We start from the raw sequence: 22,212 nt of genomic DNA on the forward strand, positions 1-22,212 counted from the left end.
TGCTTTACGTATCAGATCCCTTGAATTTCAGTTAATCATCCTGATGCTGACTGAGGGCATTTGGGAGTGTGCATGCAATCTGCTGATAAAGTGCTCAATCTGTCCAAGTCTGATTTGTGATGATCATAAATGATAATATGATGAACATTATATTAGAATTCTAATATCTCACTGTTCTCCAGTCTGCACAGACTTTATTATTAAAATCATTACAAATAAATACAGACTAAGGGCCCAAGACATTTCAGTCTATTCCTGATTTTTTGAGTAGTCCTATTTATGTTGTTATTCTTATTGCAGTGCTGCCTCTGTTTGTTTGGGTGATACATTTGTTTTTATTTTATGTAGGCAAAATCCTTGAAATTACTACTTGTTTCTTCAAGAATGAAAACAGTGATGTAGTATGTTTTATTCCCTTCGCACTGTCCATAACAGTTTGAAGACCCAAATTCATGAGTCCTCAGATGACCAAACACACAGCAAGCACTGTTTAACTGAGGTTGGATAATTCCAAAGGAACAAGGTAATCCAAAAACTAAAACTGGCCTGAGCAATATATGAAAACCACACAGTGGAAAAGCACTGGCATCAAAGGCAAGGGGATGAACACAGCCAGAGAACATACGTAATCAGACAGACTGTCAACTATCAATAGGAATACAGGACTATAAATAAATAGAAAGAATAGAAACTCACAAGGCACAAGTGAAGAAAATGAGGCTGACAGGATGTAAATCCAATGAAAACATTTTTGTTGCGTTTGCAGGTCTCACAGGTAGTATTATTGTTATTTTAAGGATCCAACAGATCATTTTATGCCTGTAATTCTAAATTACAGGCCCTCAATTTTTCTCCCCATTCACAAACTTGAAACTGGCTCACGTCCTTACCTGTGTGACTTTGTCTGTGACATTGTGAGTGCGATCTTTGACTTTTGGGGCGATGATAGTTTTCTCAGAGGATGGAGGGGAGGGGCACTTCTTATCATTGTTTGCCTCTGAGAAGTTGAGCGTGATCAGGGGAATCTTGTTGATGGTGGAGTACTTGTTGAGGTTGGAGTCGGAAGTTGAGCCAAGCAGGCTTGATTTGATTTGGCTGAGTGGTCCTGAAAAAAGAGCACGGCAGAGGGTGGGTGTTATTATTAGAAGATGCCGTATCTTGTTTTATAGCTGGGCTCTTGTTGATCTGTTATGCACTGTCAGTAGTGTTTATTTGGAAGTAGTTGCGACATGGGTAGTGAGCATGGAGTGATTCCTAGTTTTGGAGTGACTTCAACCACAACACAATACCGAGAATACAAAAGATGCTGAAATATAAACTGTACAGCCTTTCAGAGCCTCTCATTAAAACATAATGAACAACACTGTTGGTGAATAAACAGAATGATTTAATGTGCAATCAGAGAGTGCAAGTTCCCATAGTTTGCCAAATCTAGTGCAGTGAACTCACTGTATAGATAAAATTATGTAGTATGATCAGTGAACACTTTGTATGTAGAACACAATCATATTAAAAACGGAACTGTGCGATAGCGCTAAACAAACTGACATGTGGCCCAATGAGAGTGAGAAAAGTGAAAACAAGAAGTTTGCTAATTCAGCTGCGTGAACCAGCAGAGGAAGGATACACTGCCCACCCCATAAAGCACAGTGATTGAGAGTCAAGGACAGAGAAACAGACAGTTGAGGATGAAAGAGTGCATGCGCAGCTTCAATACATGCCACAGTCAGGATACATCAAAGCCGTCATAAAAAAACAACTGAAAAGAAAAAAGCTGAAGCCATACCCCCAGCCATCCAGGAGCGAGATACTAGCCAACCAGGAGAGAGAAGAAATAGGAGGTAAAGGAGAAAGTGGGATTATGGAAAGGTGTTTGGGACGTTGGGTCAGTAGTCTCGGGTACAAGCATATCAATAATGTGGCATTACTAGTAAATAGAGCTTGACAGGGGCTCTATCAGTAAACCTTTAGAGGATTAAAAAGGGCAGACTATGATGCTAATGTTGCTATTAATGTGTATTCCATTTGATTACAAAGAGCATATGACTTTTAAAGAACCTGGTTGAATATGTACTGTACTATGCATTCAACATAGCACTGCAACAGTTCAATTAAGCATGTAAACAGTCAGGTTTCTTTCCATTCACAAAGACAAGATCCAGAGCTTGCACACAAGAAAGCAAAGGTTAAAGACAGTAGGAGGCATCATTTCTTAAGCATTAATTTATCCTCTTCAATGAACAACAAGCAGGAGAGAAGTTTAATGTGCTGCTTCCATGCAAGCATGTGCAGAGGTTACTGTGTTTTCTTTTTAGTGAGCACTTACAGAGGCTGGCTAGGTTTAGGCAGGTCGTGTAGTCATTTAGTGTCTTTCGAGGCCAAAGAACTTACAAACACAGTCATCTGCTGAGGCATTTGCATACAACATGAACCTTTTGTGGGAAAACTCATGCAACAAGCAGGCTTTGACATGTACACGTGTATCATTAGACATGCTGCTATTCACGATCTGAAAATGCAGCAGGTTGCCGTTAGTTACCTTTGATATTGCGACCATTATCTGTGAAGGTGGCAACAGAGTGGGGGAGAAGACAGAAAAAGGGGAGTGGAGGTGAGAGAAGAATTTGTGGGTGTCTATGATGATAAATGGGGGTTGCCGTTAACGACCCGCTACTGTCCCTGTGAACAATGCATTACAGGGAAGTAGATGTATTAAATGTATCTAAATAGGAATTAGAGGCAATTGGAGGAGACTGATTGAGCTGCAGGAAACAGGACCAGTATGGGTCACTCCTACCCTCAACCAAATGAGGACCAAAAGGTGGAAGATCAATACCACAGATTATAGATGTGACCATCTACTGAGGATTCACTAGAACCCCACATAGCTGATATTTTAGGACGACAGTCTTAGTAATTGATTAGATCTGTAAATAAAATATCAATTACATTTGTTTCTTTCTTATATCACATCAATTCAACAAATCAATAAACAAGACATCATCAACCAGTGCTGTGCACTTTGCAGTTTAATGTAAACTAATGTAAACTTTGTTTACCAGTTTAAAGCATTTAAAATAAATACAAAGTGATTATTAAGTAATACCATATATACAGTTCAGCAACTGTTGATGCATATCTGAAAATGTATAAAAGGACACTCTTACCTTCACTGGCATGCCGGTCCCTGAACACCATCTTAGAGTTGGACCCAAAGCCTTCCATGTCATGTACAGAAGAGGCCCTGCGAATACTGCACATACTCTCTCTGGAGGCAGTTGGAGTAAGGCCTGGGATTGATGGAGCTGCAATAAGCGTTTCCTCTTGGCTCTGGTTTTTTGTCTGGGCAACGGCCTGGTCCGGGTACATCCGGTCCCAGGGGCCTTTAGGCGACGAGTGGTCCAAAGGCTCAGACACAGGGGTTGAGCAGTGGCTGGGGCCGATGAGGGCACGGGTGTCATTGGCGTAAGAGGGACTGCAGCTCTCTCGAGTGGTGGGAAGTTGGTAGTCGCGTGTTGCTACTGAGCCGTCACTGTAGCGAGGAGAGTCTACCATGACGGCATCAGGGTCTTCCTGGGGCAGGGACTGCTTGCTGATTCCCAGGAGAGGTAAGGCTGGGAGACGGAAACGAAAGAATCTCCCTTTCCCTGACAGAAAACAAGAGAAAAATCAATAAGAACAAGTGGTCGCACTGCCTCTGTTTCTCCTATATTGTTCCACACTTATGCCACCAAGATAATATTTTTTTATAATAAGAATATGAATAACAACACTGACAAAGCGTCTCAATTCTGATTAGCACATGTTTTTATACAGCGCCAAATCACAACAACAGTTGCCTCAAGATTCTTTATATTGAAGTAAAAGACCCTAAAGAGGGTAAGACTTTTATTCTGAAACACAAAACTGGTATACCCCAATCCCCTTCGAAGCCTTCTCCAAAACCGCAGCTCAATTAATGTCCAAGCCATTCACCTTTATCTACTAAAACACTGTCAAACCTCAAATGGGAACGTGGGCCCAGTGAGTGAAATAAGATTTAAATTTCCAGCATATCAAATTTCACTTGCTGAGTAATCCTCACCTTTAAAAATAATCTCTCATCTGCTTCCCCGCTCCTCTCTTTCATACATCTGCACTCATCTTTCAGTGTTGTATATTTACAACAACTGTACATTTAGCTTGCAGACACTATTTGTGAGATGCTGCACAGAAACAATTTGTTTCTGCCAGCCAAATGTACAAATGTGTAGATATTTATTAAATCTGTTGAAAAAATCCATTTGAAATTACTTGACACTTAAAAAACCTTACTCAATTTAATCGTGATGCTGAGCGCCATGACAAAAACTTTATTTACATCTACACCATGAACGCATCATAGAAAAAAAAGAGATGTGTTCAAGGTGTAAGCACGTTGTGGGATTTCATTTTCTTATTACTGAGCAAGAGGTAAACCCAGTCTAGCTATGGACAGAATGGGGACTGCCCATTCAATCATATCTATTATCCACCTGATCAAAGGTAAAGTAAAAAAAACTTTTAAAAAAGTAAAGTAATTTGAGTTTTTCTTCAGGGAGTGACAAAAATAGCCCAGAAAATATGAGTATTGTTGCAAATTTTATCTCTAACCTTTAGCTTCTATTAATGGATTGGAACAAAATATTCTTGCATAGATTTGTTTCTGTCAAGCAGGGAACGCCTGAGGACAATTGATATCACATTTAATGTAACTGATCCACTCAATTAGTGTGAAGACTATTTGACTGTAGTCACACCCAAATAGCATAAAAACAGAGAATACAGTGGATTTTAATGAACCCTGAGAGACACAACCCCCTGTGACCTTGCGGGGTGTTTTTACGGTGTGTTTATAAGAATACGTGCTTACATTCTTCAGCATCCCTGGTGATACCTCACATTTGTTTGCCAGCATCACTGAAAAGCCTACCAACACAGCTTTCTTAAAAAGACCCTGGCAGATCAACACAAGTGCTTGCTCTGCCTCAGGCACAAGTTCAGGCTTCAGTTTCCTTCAATTATTCATAAGGGAGGACATTTGTGGAAATACTATAGTGTGATGTGTAGTAGGGCTGAACGATTATGGAAAATAATCTAATTGCGATTTTTTGCCCCAATATTGCGATTGCGATGCGATATGCGATTATTTTTTAAGGTCTTTGTCTTCTGTATTATTAAACAAAGACAAGCAATACATCATATAGTATGGCCAATACTATATTACATTAATTTTAAACTGTTCTTTCCTGGAAGACAGACCTCTGTTATGATGACATGAGGTGATGCATGAATTGATGACTGACATTTTTATTTAACTTCTTCAATCACAACAGTATATTTGAACATACACAATAGTTTATTTTTAGCTTACAAACATCTGAGCATAAAGTGCTGACAAGGAACCCTGGTGTAAACATTAAAATGAAAGTCAGTACAATGTGCAGATTGCAGAAATATACATAAACAAAATCAGTGGCTTTACCACACTCAGTTTTTCGACATCTGTGAACTACTAGACAGTCATTCAATTAAAAAATAATATTAAATAAATAAAACTAATAAATAAAAAATACACACATCTTACTGATCTCTGCAGTCAGTAACATTACACATAAAGTGCAAACATAATAGCAATTGTATAAACACACACACAAACACGCCTTTAAAGTTTAAAGGCGTGAAATTGGACGGTCTAGCCTTCTGATTAGCGTCACCGCTGTCTCGGTGGAGTTTAATAAACTCGGCCGTCTGCTTCTTGCTATCTAAAATATAACCAGACACTGGCGTAAATTCTCGACTGTCTCATACTTCTGTTTAATAAGTTTTCTGTTTGACGTTTAGTCAGCTGTGTGAAAACCAAGGAGGAACCCACCCGGGGGATTAATAAAGTTTTATTTTATCTAATCTAATAACTTTAATCTCAGCCAAACCGATTTACTCATGAACAAACAAAACACTGAAAAAAGCCCAACAATAACATTTTTAGGTTGTCTAAGTGACTTATATATTACGTTTAACCCGAGCAGCGAAACTCCGCGGTGATCTGAAAATGATGTGCCGGGAGTTGTGCCGTTCTCGGCCGCATCAGTAACCCTCGAGCTCCCGGCTAGCTGTCGAGCTGGTGGGTAGCAGACGCCTCTGAAAACGTCGAAGCACTTTTGTAAATATGGGATATCTTGATAAACCGAGCAGATATTTGATGTTTACACAACTACTTTCTCGCCTGAAAATATTTTAAAAGTTTATTTTGTGACCCAGAAAGATTAGTATGAGTAATTTTAAAACTTAGTAGCGGCCGCCATTGTTGGAAACTGGAGTTTGGCTGGGCCGCGCTATGAATTCTGGGATATGGTAGTAATTTGGACAGCCTTCGGCGCGTCGCTGTGACGTAATCGGTCTACAAATGCGGCCTCAGGAGGATGCAGCCCATGAATTTGGACATGTCCAGAGTATAATCGCAGCCTTTGCGGTTAGAAAATTGCACTTGATCATGTCGCGATATTATCGCAAATGCGATATATCGTTCAGCCCTAATGTGTAGAAGAGTCAGTCTTATAGGAGATTACAGAGAGTGCTTTAATGAGTGACTGATAGCTTCTGGAGAGATAGTAAAAAGTCATATTTCTGACCATATTGAAACATACGGCAGTTCTGAGGGATGATAGTATAACAATATAAGTTTACTGTAACGCTCCCCACCCCAAAGACACACACCATTCACACACACATTTACTTGGGTTGTACACTATATGCAAACACCATAAGACATGCTCAGACTTACAGGTTTTCACATACTGTATGCACTGCAAAGTCACCTGAACATATGCTATGCATATAACAATACTCTCTCAGCCTTTAGTCTTACTGCCATGGTGACACAGTGAAAATCAGTAAACACATCACATTATCATGTCTCCTTTGTATATTTTCTGCAGACAGCTACATTGTATACAACATACCGACATATGCAAATAGCGGAAAAGGTAAGGATGTATTCAGAAAAGTAGAATTAATGTTTGAGTGTTAGCAGGGAGCAGCCCGTCGCTTTATCTACCTCACTGCTTCTTCTACTGGGGTGAGACTGACAGGGAGGAGAGAGAAAAACTAACTTTAGACACAATGCCAATGTCTGTTTGGGTCAATGTGGTGTGTTTAAATTAAGTCTGGAGCCAGATGCTGATGCCAGAAGTGATCATCGGCATTTCATTTGAGATTCAGATTGGAAACTCCAATCTGGGATACCGTTCATATTCATCAGGATGAAAACAGGTTGAATCAGCATTCTCGTCTTTTAAAAGCGATTGTGAACAAAAGTCTGTTTCGTGAGAGCTCAGTTCTATTTTTCTAATCACACCACTGTAATATTACAATACTAACATGTTAGACAATTAATTGTGAAGCATTTCACAATTTTAAGGGCCAACATTGACTGCTAAAAGTGACACGTTATGAAAATAATGAACAATATTACTTGCCTCCAATTATTGTGCATGGAGGATAAGTGGACAATGTATGCCACAGCTCCTTAAATTAGTTCGTAATTCAGTCACACAGTCAGCGTGTGGTGAGAAAATTGCATGTACATTTAATTGTGGCACTGAAAGAGCCAAACGTTTCATGGATATGTTGCCCTTTTTGTGACTGCTGTTACTGCATGTACTGTATGCGTCTCTTCCCTCTTTACCCCTCCCGTTCCCTCCCTGCAAAATCTCACTGGCAGCTTTACACAACCAGTACAGTGGCCCTTGTTGCTATGATACCAGATAGTAATATTTGCACTGAATATTAATTGGGTCCTCAGATCCCCATGTTGGGGAGTGAAACATCTTGATGTAATGTGAGCATCATTCAGAGATTACGTTAGAAGCAGAAAGAGAACAACAACCCTCCATGCTGTGGTAAACGCAGGACAAAAACGATGGTGTGTCTTTTTGTCTCTGTCTTTTGTTCTTGAGCTTTTGCTGACAATACATAAAAAAGAGAGTTGTACAGCAGTTAATGTGTTTGCTAAGTGATTTGAAAGCAGATTTCTTTCACCTTAAGAGTTGTTTTCCTAGACTTCCAGCACAGCCCTAGTATTACTCACATGCTCTAGAGCAGGGGTCGGCAACCTGCGGAGCCGCATGTGGCTCTTTAGTCCTTATACTGCAGCTCCGCGTGGTTTGGGAAAATATATTACAAGTATTTAGCTGAAGTGTATTTTTTGTATTCGTTCTTTTTAAACTTGTAGTTCTAAATTGGAAGATTATTGTGACATTGAAATATAAAAATAAAATAAAATTTTATTATTTTTCGTCGCTCAAAATAAGCGTCACAATCGCGGAAGCATCTTTCTTGTAGTCGTCGTTCCAACACAACAACAGTGTGTTTGTTTTGATTTGTAGACCCCGAAAATGGCGCCGCGCTCCCACAATGCATTGCGGCGTGACGTCAACTCCAAAGCCCTATACTCGCCAATATAAACAATATATACAGTGTTATCTTCATTTTAGATGTCAAAAAGTATTTGCGGCTCCCAGAGTTTTCTTTTGTGTGGAAACCGGGTCCAAATGGCTCTTTGGGTGTTAAAGGTTGCTGACCCCTGCTCTAAAGGATAACATTTGTATTTCTGCTGGGTCCCAACTTTGCTCTCTGCTTATTTATTACAGAGGAAATTAGCCTGAGTTGATAGTCAAGAGCTTTATTTTATTTATTTTTTAAGTCAGGCAGTTGCCATCGGCGTGTGAAAATATACCAGAGTGATAATCAGTAAAGGTCCCTGGCTGAATTTGAAATAGAAACACTATAGAAGTCAGTGATCAGTATAAAACCTCACAGAAAGAAAGTTCCCCTTGGGTGGGCTCCTGCTGGGTACTCAGGGTTCCTCCCGCAGTCCAAAGACATATGTTATATTCACTGGTCACTCTAAATTGGCTACAGATATAAAGTACACGAATTACTTAAACTGCGTGGACAAGGGTAGAAAAACAAGTAAAGAGGGAAACACTGAAAGCAAAGAAAGAAAGACTAAGACAGAGTCTTAGTAGCCCTGAAGGCTAATCCTGAATAAACTGAAAAGCCATTTCCCCAACAGGAATTTGATGAATCTTTCCTCCTGAGGAAAAAGATAGCTCATAAATAATTTCCCCCAGCTGCTCTTCACTTCCTAGGCTCATCACCACATTCCCCAATGCACATAAGCCAGTGTGGTTGGTTACAGAAAACTATAGTGCGACTAAATGCTAAAGACAACACATAGCGCCATCAATCCACTAAATCTGCAATTCCTTGCTCGTTTTTTCCTGAAACCTATTCTGAACCTCCTGTTGTTCTACAGTTATAAACACATCATGTGGTTAGATTAGATGCTGAGCTGTAGTGGAGAGCTCAAAATAAATAGTGTCCAACGTGAAAATCTGGTGTCTAATGTAGAGATAGTAAGGAGACAAGCAGAAACCATTGTAACCTTTCAGCAGCATCATTTTTCTAACTTGAGATGCCTAGCATAGACAGGATATTTAGAAGAAGAACTGATATAGGCCTGGGCAAAGTAAGATAAGAGGTGAGACAATTTTAGAGCTACTTTATTGTTCTAATATATCACAAGCAGACAATCTCACATTATAGGAATGAAGGTACCAACAGTCTTAAAAGACAACAAAACTGTGTGAGGCCTTGCTTCCCCTTATAACTTACAAAGTTCTACGCAGGTTCAGTGAAGATGAATATAATAGTTTTGGTTGTCAGGGTTACAACAAATGACTTTTTGTACACTGCAGTGAAGAGCACCTGGCACACCAAATCCACACACTACCTTCTCCAAATCGCCCTGCATGTCTTCACCACCTGCACTCATGTGAAAATGAAACACCTTTAATCTTGATTTTGGAATTAAATACAGTATCTGTTTGTTATTTTTTAAAGCTTTTATCTATGTGACATTTACAGTCACCCATAAGACAAAAATTACAAATTATTAACCATTCTCTAATTTTGATATCTGCTCTTGGAACCTACTGATTATTTTATAAAATAGGCCTCTGGTTCAAAAGTACAAGAAGCTCCAGTGATGATGTAAAGAACACAAACCTTTAGGCACACATATGCTTATTTGACCTGGATAAGTTTTTAGATTTGTCACACACAGCAGACTTAATTTGAACTGCATCTGTCAAATTTGTAGTGATCACATATTTTGTTCTGGTTTTAATAGTGTCAGCTCTCAATATACTGACAACATTTTCAACTATTCTGCTTCTCATCTTCCAAGTGATGCTCAGTGCTGAAGGAATTCCCTACTATTGCAACAATACTTATGAATTCATAAGAAACACAATACACAGCATAGTGAAATGAACCATTTTGCGCACATTTCTGTGTGAATTTTGTGAATCTGTTAGTGGCTCTTCTCTGCTGCATCAAAGCAATCCAAGTCGGTTGCAGAATGTATGACTCATCACTGGTTGACAGAGGGCAATTGATAAGCAGTGCCTAATGCATTCCTCAGATAGAGTCTAGATAACGCAATGCATGCATCATCTCCTCAGTAACAAGCAGTGTAAGGCTATTAATTAGAATAGTAACACTGTCTGTCTCACAGTCTTAAATTACATATTTAGCAGTTTTTTCATGAAAAATTCTGACAAAATTATTCATAATTTGTGAACATGACACAGGTTTCTAGAGTTTCTAGAGTTAAATGGATAAATAAACGAAGCACAAAGAAACCTATCCAGCATCGGGCCTTGACCCTATAAGCAAATCTGAACTATATCTGTGGAGGCACTCACTTAGATATTCAGACTGGAAACAGAGCTGGGAGAACTGCTATAGTGTTCAGACTGGGCCTTAGAAAAGTGAAATACGTTTCTAAGTGGGGGTGGGGGGTCATGGTTTGGTCCTGCCTTCGCTATTGTGGTTGATATGGGGGTAGGGACGGCCTTAGGGCGTCTGGGGAGTCCCTGGGGACGTTTTCCCTGGAGGGCCTAACCCGGGGGATGTGGCCATGACCTGGTTAGGGGCTCTGGTGGCTCTTAGATGGTGTTTTCCTTGTGGCTGCGTACACCGGAGATGGGGGAGGGTCTGTGCTGGCGGACGTTGGTTACTGGCCTGGTAGCCTGGCTGCCCCTGGGTGGGTCCGGGACGGGTGTGGAGGCTTGGGGGTCTGGGGGTGCTCCCCCCCCGGTCTGGGGTGCTGGCTGGGCCTTGGGGGCTTGGGTTCTGGCTGTTGTGTCGCCGGCGCTGTGGGCAGGTTTTTTCAATGCACTTTAGAACAGCACACAGCAACACTACATATGAGCGGGCGTAGGGAGGTTTGGGGTCTGTTAGCCTGTTAGATCCCAATCTGACGGCCAGCACCTCCTCGCAACTGGGGGGCTGGGAGGAGGTGCTGGCTGTCAGATTGGGATCTGGGATGCGGGGCCTCCCTGCTACTGCAGATAAGCAGGTGGTCCGCTTGGTGCTGTATTTATTATGTTGCTCTTTTTTTGTTTGCTTTCCAGGTGATCCAGGTGTTTTGTTTGTTTTTCTTTCTTTCTTCCCCCCTTTCTCACCGTCGCTTGTCCCCTCTGTTTTTCTTTCTCTCCCTCTCTTTCTTTCATTCTTTCTCCCTGTCCTATCCCCCAGTCATGTCTGTCCCGTTTGTAGCAACCGAAAATAAAATAAATACATAATTATAATAAAGGTCAATCAAATGGACCAATATGGCAAGGCCATGATGATCCACTTGGTAAAATAAATCCGCTTGGCATCTTTCTTGGCCTTAAGACAACAATTCTGATGGCTAAAGATCCAAACAGGACAAAAAAAAAAGAAAAAAAAAGAAAAGTGAAATACGAGGGCCTTATCAGTCACATGCACAACAGCCAAACATGGCCCCCTGTCATACACACACGCACACAAAAGCTTGACTATAGCCTAAGCATGCACACTGTCATAGTATCATACATAAACATGTATATAAACTGTATGTAAAGAACATGCATTCACACGCCACATGAAGCAAGGCAGTCTGTTCGAGTCCTCGTTCAATTACACTAATCTGAGGTGACCTTTGGTCTTCACGATGCTGCTTTATATGTCACAGACAGAAAATGGGGAAAGTGAAAAACTTTAAAAAAAAAAAAGGCATCAAGAACACGTTCAAGAGCACAGCTGGGGAACGACATTATCCACTATTACACCGACAGCTCTGGGAAACCGAGGGACCCACAGCACTGCTCGAGTAGTTCATCAGGCCATCCTGAGCTATAATTGGTCCAGACCTTTGAAATGATAGCAGGCTAACACATAAGTGTCTGCTAAACGCTTGTGTCAACATGCCAAAGGAGCCATCTAGCTGGGAATTTCAGCAGCTGCCCTCGTGATTACTGCTGCTAGTACAGTTGCAAGATTTAAAAAAAAAAAAAGAAAGTGAAAATGTAGCAGTCAATATGGGGATAAAAGTACCCCAGAGGTGTTTTTGCAGTAGTCAAGAGTACATGCAAAGATTAGCTTAACATGTCTGGAAAAACAGAAATAAGTGCACCTGAAAAGGGAATGACAAAGAAATACATAAAGAAGAATATAGCCTGTACAGAGAAATAAATAGACAATCAGGGAATCAAGTGTAAAAATGCTGAAGTAGCCAAATAAAAGTATAACTAAGATGATTACAGTGTTTTGGTTCTGCGTCTGTGTCTGAGCTTTTTAACTTTCTAGTTATTTAAATATTCTATTTGGTCCCTGATTGGTCTAATGTGTTTGTGCTCATTGTAAACAGTTTGTGTTTTTGTTCGTCTTCTTTTTTTCTTTGTAAACTACATCCACAAATACTCAATAAAAATATTTTGAATAATGTGTTCATGCAGTGTTCTTGAGTCTGTTCTCCATGCCCTGCTGTTCATCCTTCCCACTGTTCCCCAGCTCTGTTGTTTCCTAGCCTTAGTGTGTTTTCAAGTTTAGGTTTCAAGTAGTTGCCATTTTCTTTGTACTTTACTTTTCATTTTTATTCAAATGTGTCATTAGCTTTCAACAAGTTGCTCACTTTTTGTTTATTTCAGTCTGACTGTCTTTGCATCTGGTATTTGAGTTCTCACACTCCACTCTGCATGACATACAATTTAAACTGGTAGCTGATAACATCAAGAAACAGGCAAAATTTCTTCTGACACAACGCATTTGTGCTAAATTGAGTCATCTTAAAAGTAGAGAGAGTATCTGTCTCCCAAATAGGAGCTGATTCCTTAGTAGAGGGGCCTGATAGCTGAAGAGTATGCCTCCTATTCTACTTTTACAAGCTCTAAGCACTACAAGTACAAGTACTACAAGCCAGCAGTCTGACAGAGAAGCGCTCTGTTAGGATAATAAGACACTATGACATCTTTAAAACATGCTTAGATTCTAAATTTAACAGGGAGTCAACGGAAAGAAGCTAATATGGGAGAAATATAGTCTCTCTTTTTAGTCCCAGTTAGTACGCTCACTGCAGTATTCTGGATCAACTGAAAGCTTTTCAGAGAGCTTTTAGAGGGACCTGATATTAGCTTTTTAGCATCAATCTGAAACAGGATGTTTCTAATTTCAGCAATACTGCGGAAATGAATAAAGACAGTCCTACATATTTGTTTAATGTGCATACTGAAGGACATAAAATATACCACAAGATCCTTCACAGTGTTACTGCAGGCCAACGTAATGCACTTTAAAGTAATTATCTGGTTAAAACGGAGGTTGTCTGATTTAGTGACTATCTGAATTTAGAAGTAGGAAATCAGAGCTCATCCAGGCTTTTGTCTGTGACATGCCTGGAGTGTAGTTGACTTGTATCATTTGGCTTCCTGGATAAGTACAGCTGGATATCTGCAGAGCAATTAAATTGAATGCAGTTTTTTCTAATAATTTTAAAAAGTATTGGTCCCAGCATTTAACCTTGAGGAACTCCGTGACTAACTTGTGTGTGAAGAAGAGTCCCATCTAAAAATTAGTAGATTTACATCTACAAATTTGCATACAGGGAGTGCAGAATTTTTAGGCAAGTTGTATTTTTGAGGAATAATTTTATTATTGAACAACAACCATGTTCTCAATGAACCCAAAAAACTCATTAATATCAAAGCTGAATGTTTTTGGAAGTAGTTTTTAGTTTGTTTTTAGTTTTAGCTATTTTAGGGGGATATCTGTGTGTGCAGGTGACTATTATTGTGCATAATTATTAGGCAACTTAACATAAAACAAATATATACCCATTTCAATTATTTATTTTTACCAGTGAAACCAATATAACATCTCCACATTCACAAATATACATTTCTGACATTCAAAAACAAAACAAAAACAAATCAGCGACCAATATAGTCACCTTTCTTTGCAAGGACACTCAAAAACCTGCCATCCTTGGATTCTGTCAGTGTTTTGATCTCTTCATCATCAACATTGCGTGCAGCAGCAACCACAGCCTCCCAGACACTGTTCAGAGAGGTGTACTGTTTTCCCTCCTTGTAAATCTCACATTTGATGATGGACCACAGGTTCTCAATGGGGTTCAGATCAGGTGAACAAGGAGGCCATGTCATTAGTTTTTCTTCTTTTATACCCTTTCTTGCCAGCCACGCTGTGGAGTACTTGGACGCGTGTGATGGAGCATTGTCCTGCATGAAAATCATGTTTTCTTGAAGGATGCAGACTTCTTCCTGTACCACTGCTTGAAGAAGGTGTCTTCCAGAAACTGGCAGTAGGACTGGGAGTTGAGCTTGACTCCATCCTCAACCCGAAAAGGCCCCACAAGCTCATCTTTGATGATACCAGCCCAAACCAGTACTCCACCTTGCTGGCGTCTGAGTCGGACTGGAGCTCTCTGCCCTTTACCAATCCAGCCACGGGCCCATCCATCTGGCCCATCAAGACTCACTCTCATTTCATCAGTCCATAAAAACCTTAGAAAAACCAGTCTTGAGATATTTCTTGGCCCAGTCTTGACGTTTCAGCTTGTGTGTCTTGTTCAGTGGTGGTCGTCTTTCAGCCTTTCTTACCTTGGCCATGTCTCTGAGTATTGCACACCTTGTGCTTTTGGGCACTCCAGTGATGTTGCAGCTCTGAAATATGGCCAAACTGGTGGCAAGTGGCATCTTGGCAGCTGCACGCTTGACTTTTCTCAGTTCATGGGCAGTTATTTTGCACCTTGGTTTTTCCACACGCTTCTTTCGACCATGTTGACTATTTTGAATGAAACGCTTGATTGTTCGATGATCACGCTTCAGAAGCTTTGCAATTTTGAGACTGCTGCATCCCTCTGCAAGATATCTCACTATTTTTGACTTTTCTGAGCCTGTCAAGTCCTTCTTTTGACCCATTTTGCCAAAGGAAAGGAAGTTGCCTAATAATTATGCACACCTGATATAGGGTGTTGATGTCATTAGACCACACCCCTTCTCATTACAGAGATGCACATCACCTAATATGCTTAATTGGTAGTAGGCTTTCGAGCCTATACAGCTTGGAGTAAGACAACATGCATGAAGAGGATGATGTGGACAAAATACTCATTTGCCTAATAATTCTGCACTCCCTGTATAAAGATATGCGATTCAGTTCTTTTGCTACCATTAGTGTATTTTAATCACTGTAGTAAAATACTGTGGTCAGCCGTGTTAGATGAGCACAGACACCAGTCCAATTTCAAGATCATTTGACTTTCAGTGGTGCTATTTCTGTGCTATACACTCTAAATCCTGACTGAATCTCCTCAGACTAACCATTCCTTTGCAGATGATCAGCTAACTGTTTGAATACCACTATTTCAATAACTTTTAAAAATAACAGCAAGTTTAGAAATCCGTCTATAATTAAGGATCGATTAAGGACTTTTTAAAATAATGGTTTAATTACCACCACCTTAAAAGTTTGTGGTACATAGCCTGATATTAAAGACAAATGAATTAAATTTAAATTCGATGGATGGATAAAATTGAAGCATTAATGGTGAAACGTCTTTGAGCAGTCTTGTATACGGCTGGGTATTGTCACTGATTTCTAGAATTGATTCGATTCAATTCCGATTCACGATCCACGATTTGATTCAATTCGATTTAAATCTGGGAAATTTTGCCTCAGAGAGCCAGAAATATTATAATTCAGATCAGTACATTTACATATTTTTGTATCTATAAAAAGGAAGCTGACACTTGCAAGACTTTATCAAAGGTGTAAGCATCACAGCAGATGCCTTTGTGTCAAAGTAGCTGAAGAGAAAACACAGAAAAACATGAAGGTGATTTTCCTGGCCTGGGATTTTATAAAATATATTCTGCAGTACATCAAAAATGAAAGAAAACCATTAATCAACATATGAACATTACCTCTGAAGTTACAGCGGTTTTATTAGCGCATTATGCATTTTGCATAATTTTAAAAAGTTTACATTTGTTCAGAAGCCTATTGAACAGCAGAAATGAGGCTTTCTTTTCGGAAGCAAGTAAAAGGAAAAAAAACAGCAGCCGACAGCGCTGTAAACAACGGCAGACTTGTGCGTAACAAGCAAGCGAATAATGCAGAAAACAGATTTTTAGACGGGAAACTGTTCTTGAAGTATACTGAGAAAGAGAGAGAGAGCTGTGCATGAAGTGTGGTGGAAGCAAAACAGCAAAAGTCAGAGGGAATTCATGACGATGTTTTTGTGAAGCATAGTTTGGATCTTTTTTGCTGCTGGTTCGGTCAATATTGTTTGGAGAGAGATGAAACTAACAGCTTTAGAATCAGCGCAAAAAAGGCATAAACACAAAGTGCGGATCAGTTATACTAAAGTGAAATATCAATTATAGCAGACAGCAGCATGTGCAACATTAAGATTATAGTAGGTCTCTAGCAGTGTTGGGTAAGTTACTTTAAATTAGTAACTTAGTTACATTACTAGTTACTTCTATCAAAAGTAACTCAGTTACTTCAAGTTACTCGTTACTTTCAGAGTAACTAGTTACTAGGGAAAGTAACTTTGGTTTTACTCAGAATTCTCTTGTTAATGTGTTGCTTCCGTAACTGGATACCCAGCAAGATTGCCAGTCTTCTAGCTTGCTTACTTGCCACAAGTGCACTGTGCCACCTACCAATAGAAAGGAAAAAATAATGTGCACATTTCCACGAGAGAAATCCCACGCCTGATTCTATCCTAGCCTGCTTTTTACATCCAACACAAAAACTGCAGTCGTGGTGCTTTCGATTGTACTCAGAACTCGGAAATTCTGCCTTCTGAATAGGAAGATGTAGGTAACACCAGACTGCAGATGAGCTGCATACAGAGCTGGACTGGGACAAAAAAAATCGTCCCGGGCATTTTGACCATTATAGGAAAAATCATAAAACCTTTGAATGAAAATAAACGCTGTTGTGACAGTGATGTACACTGTTCTGATGGGATATATGTATCAATCTATCAATTGTTTGTTGCAAGACTCAGATAATTATTTTTTTAAAAGTGAGACATTTTAAATGAGAATAAGAAAGTATTTCTTTGTGCCCCCCTTTCCCTTTTAATGCCCTACATGGACCCCTGGCAACACTTTGCTAGACCCGCCCCTGCACCAGCTGTCAGCTACTTAGAAAAGGATCCTGGTGTTATTTATCTCTCAGAAACAGTTCATAACTTCCCTTCAACTCATTCATGTCACCTAAAAGGTAAACCTGTTTCTCCATCACAGCTCTGATGATTCAGTAAGGACATCTCCTGGTTTCATCTTCATGTTTCCCTCTCATCACATAACCAAACCATATCATGACCAGCAGGTTTACAGCTGTGGCTCCAGCCAACATCAGCTGATACTAGAAATTAATATTAAATAAATTCTAACAGCAGCTGATCAAGCTTAAACGTGCTGCTGTTGTTTACCGTAACATCCGCTGGTTTCCTCTTTCTGGCGCAAAGTGGGCGATAAATAAACAAGAGAGAAAAGCCGATCAGCTGATCATTGATCAGTTTCATGATTGAAGTAGAAACAGGAGAGGGAGGGTGAGAGGATGAGAGAAGAAGAGGCAGCTGTGCAGCGTAAACACAGAATAACTCCAGCTTTGTGTCTTTTTCATTGTAGCTGAAACACAAACTGTGTTCCTTTTCACCTCAATACGAAACGCATGATATTTTCTCTGAATACGAGACGATTCCGTTTTTTACGGGACAGTTGGCAACTCTAATAATTAACCTTATGAACAAAATAAAGTTCAACATCAGTAACATAGCACCACCCAGCTGTATAGAAACTCCGTCATGCTAGCTAGCACGCAGTACGAAAAAGTCAGCATAACGAAAATAAACTCCACCTAAACTTGGTTCATATCTGACCCAGATGGACTGCAGGTTATAACTTCTTACCTGAAGTTCAGTTCACCTGACACTCTCGGACCAGCGGCCGCTTCGGGTCTCTCCTCTTGCCTCCCTTTTCCTTCATCCACCTGCTGGCTTCCACCACTTGCTAATGTTATTGAATCTGTGGAAGTTCCGCGATAGCCACCACACGAAGTAACGAATAACGAGCCTCTCTAAATCCCAGTAACGAGTAACGCGTTCCCGGCTTTGGCATAATAACTAGTTACCGTGCTCGTTACCACAATAATAACGTAGTTACTGTAACGCGTTACTTAATAACGCGTTAGTCCCAACACTGGTCTCTAGTATATTTATATATTTCTAATATATGTCCACCTTTATACGTGTATTATTTCTAACACTATATTTACTTAATGGTACAAACACAACCAGATTTGGGAAACGAATAAAAGCTCCGACCAAATGTCACAGACGGTCGTCTAGCACCGACCTTCTCCTGCCTGGGCCTTGCATGTTTTTACTCACATTGATCAGCTTTAGAAGGTGAGGTATGGTTTAGTCTCTCCAGCGAGTCACTGCTGCCTTCATCCAGGATGTAATCAAAGTTCAGGATGAACATCATGACCACACCCTCCTCGTTCTTCACAGGGATGATATGGGTGGCACAGAGGAAGTTTGAACCTAAGCAAAAGGAAATCACAGTTAGAAAGAGTTTTCTATTTGATTGACTTAACATGTGAGCCAGTGGCAGATACAGAATCTCGAAATTATGAGGCCCAATCAATCTTTGTAATTTTTCAGTCTGAAGCAAAATGGAAAACCTGATTTAAACCCGACATAGCAGGTTTCTAGACATTTTGACCCTGGAGTTTTCCATTAACACCCTTTGACATTCAAGCATCTTATTCCAGATAACGTTGCTCACACAGGCAGGTCTGGCAGAAAAATGAGGGTGAAAAGGTCAACAAGGCCTTTGAGAGGAAACCCACTGGAGCTCAATGATTTTATACATACAGACATGCGGCAAGTGTCCTTCACAGTTCAGTACAGTTGAAACATTGCAAACAGCTTACATCAAACCTAACATTAGCAGATTATTTAAATAATGTATCCCCTTGAATAATTAATAATTTCTTCTTCATGTAACAACCATGAATATTTTCACAGCAGTTCTCATGGAAGGAAAAAAAATGAGGCCCAATTACTAGAGTTGGCAATGGCTTCACAGTGGGAGGTAATTTAATACAACCCTGCTAGCTGCTAATGCCTCACATCTAAATGTTCCTAATTGATCAAATAGGAAAGAGGTGAACAAAAATAAAGCAGATATAGGAGACAAAATTGTAGACCATTCCTACCAGCTGACTTGTCCTAGCTTCAGAAAAAACCCTCAAATAAACAGAAAATATGATTGTTACATTTTTATTTTTAGGTTTGATTCCGTCTTTAATCCTACTCTAGGCTTAAATAGTAATTGAAGTGTTGCCAACATTAGTAAAGCTGTAGTACAGGAGCAATGAACAAAAATGAGATGCATGTTTATGTTTTAACTAATAAACATAGACATTGTTGGAAGATGCTCTCTCACACACTAGACTTGAAATCCTGGTATCACTATTAGGCTATTTATAGCTCACCCAGCAGGCACCCAGCCCAGCTTCTGGGGGAGCATAGATGCACTGCTGCTCAAACACCCTAAACTGCGATTCTTACTCTGCCTACAAAAGAATTGTGGATTACCACTCACTTTCTTATATCAGGTTCTCAAATGCTACTGTGCAGCTTTGTAAACCAAAGTAGTTCACAAGGCCTGGTTTTGATTTATGTTTTAGGAAGTCCAGATTTTGCAGGGCTAAGCAATATCCAGGGCCTAACAGTATATCAGTGTCACCATGGGTGGGTTGAACTATTCACTTAAATCTGGGGCGGGGGGGTGGGGGGGGGGGGGGGGGGGACGACTACCGTGCCTCCTGTGACTACAGTGTCAACACTGTAGCACTGTAGCTTACAGATAATACAGAACATAAAGTCACAGCAGATGGTTGCCTCTTCTTCACCCTAGTTCTGCCTACTCACTCACAGGGAATGACCAGATTGCTAGTGTTCCCTCTCCAGTTCCGTACCTTTACCTTAAAATGACTCTTGGTGTAAACCGGCACTATATACACACATATACACACTACACTATGAACACAGCATTGACTACAGAGTGAGTATTAAGAGAACAGCATTCTGATATAGCAACTATGACTTGAGGTAAAAAAAAAGAAGCTTGTTTTGAATCACAACTGAAGCAAGCACTTTGGCGACAGTGGGAAGGAAAAACTCCCTTTTAATAGGAAGAAGCCTCCACCAGAACCAGGCTCAGGGAGGGGCGGCCATCTGCTGCGACCGGTTGGGGTGACAGGAAGAAGACAAGATAATCCACATAGTTTAGTTTGCATTCAACATACTTTTTAAAAGCAATTTGAATCAGACTTGACTGTCAATTTTATTCACACGCTCCCCATACACTTATGAAATAACTACCCAGAAGATGGTAAATGGCCTGTATTTGTATAGCACTTTACTTAGTTCCTAAGGACCCCAAAGCGCTTTACACTGCATTCAGTCATCCACCCATTCACACACTGGTGATGGCAAGCTACATTGTAGCCACAGCTGCCCTGGGGCGCACTGGCAGAGGCCAGGCTGTGGGACACTGGCGCCACCGGGCCCTCTGACCACTACCAGTAGGCAACGGGTGAAGTGTCTTGCCCAAGGACACAACAACTGAGACTGTCGGAGCCAGGGCTCGAACTGGCAACCTTCCAATTACAAGACAAACTGCCAACTCTTGAGCCACGATCGCCCCAGAAGAGTTACCAATATGGCTGCCAAGTGGTAAGTCATGCTTCTAGAAGGACTTTGACGTTAGCTAGAGGGATTAAATCCTGACCTACACAAATATACACACATTATTAGTGGAATATTTTGGATATGAAAAGAGTGCATCCAGATATTATTGTGTACTTACCTCATACTGACAGATTCAGTTATTTACCCCAACTTAAAATATGAACTTCAATCAATGACTTTGATTTTAGCTTTCATCTCAGCTCAGATATGTTTGTCATTATAAAAATACAAATGCATCTGTTGTTTTTATCTCTTTAAGCACAAGGAGTAGCACTGACAGTGATAAGCATCCTATAATTTGACTCACTTTGTTTGCAAATTAAAATCTTCTCCGTCTGTCTCCATGGAAACAACTGAGCGCTCCAAAGAAAGTTAAACTCACTGCACCATTCTGTCATCAGTACAAAGTGACTTCAAGATGTTTTTCAAATGATTATCTTTATTCATCTGCCAATATACAGGGTGTTGAAAGAAATTTCCCTTTTATGGCAACAAACAAATGGAATAAATCATTTAGATGGGCATTTAACAGTGTTTCCACTGAAAACACAAACACCACCCAGCCACCTATCATTACATTTTTTCAGTTGTAGTGCTGAAGAAGTGTCTGAAGTTGTACAAATGCACATTTGCATAGACTAACCAAACATGCAAAACAAATCACATGCATGCACACAGATGCCCTCACATGTGCACAACCATACAGTGCTGTGCAGAAGTCTCAAAGCATTCTATCCATCAACGAACAAAATCCAATAAAACTTGCTAAATATTATGTGATGTAATGGTAAATGGCCTGCATCTTCAAACACAAGGCGAACAAAGAGCCCCACACTAAACACACCATGCAGAGATTATATCAAGAGACAAAAGACAGTGAGCCAGTCTAAAATCCAGAGACCTGTGGCACATTTTCCAAGCTTGAATAACTGCACCTGTACCCAGGAGAACTGGAGATGCTCACATCAAATATAGATAGTTATGATTTCATTTTTATGTGATTAGTTGACTATACTATATTA

At 40.2% G+C, this 22,212-nt stretch overlaps 1 protein-coding gene across 4 annotated transcripts in view; it reads right to left on the reverse strand.

Annotated features, from left to right (window-relative positions):
- LOC113016662 (voltage-gated inwardly rectifying potassium channel KCNH7-like) overlaps positions 1-22,212 on the reverse strand; it is a 73,548-nt gene that overhangs the window by 29,292 nt on the left and 22,044 nt on the right. For 2 of the 4 annotated variants that reach the window (XM_026159653.2, XM_026159652.2), the window contains exons 3-7: positions 18,818-18,973; positions 3,168-3,647; positions 2,540-2,560; positions 1,787-1,810; positions 891-1,105 (exon numbers count right to left, since the gene is read on the reverse strand). In XM_026159653.2, the coding sequence (XP_026015438.2) occupies positions 891-1,105; positions 1,787-1,810; positions 2,540-2,560; positions 3,168-3,647; positions 18,818-18,973 (896 nt within the window). The remainder of the gene's footprint in view (positions 1-890; positions 1,106-1,786; positions 1,811-2,539; positions 2,561-3,167; positions 3,648-18,817; positions 18,974-22,212) is intronic. The other 2 variants (XM_026159655.2, XM_026159656.2) reach the window with 2 other exon arrangements.

Source organism: Astatotilapia calliptera, chromosome 23, assembly GCF_964374335.1.
Source record: "Astatotilapia calliptera chromosome 23, fAstCal68.1, whole genome shotgun sequence".
NCBI classification, from domain to species: domain Eukaryota; kingdom Metazoa; phylum Chordata; class Actinopteri; order Cichliformes; family Cichlidae; genus Astatotilapia; species Astatotilapia calliptera.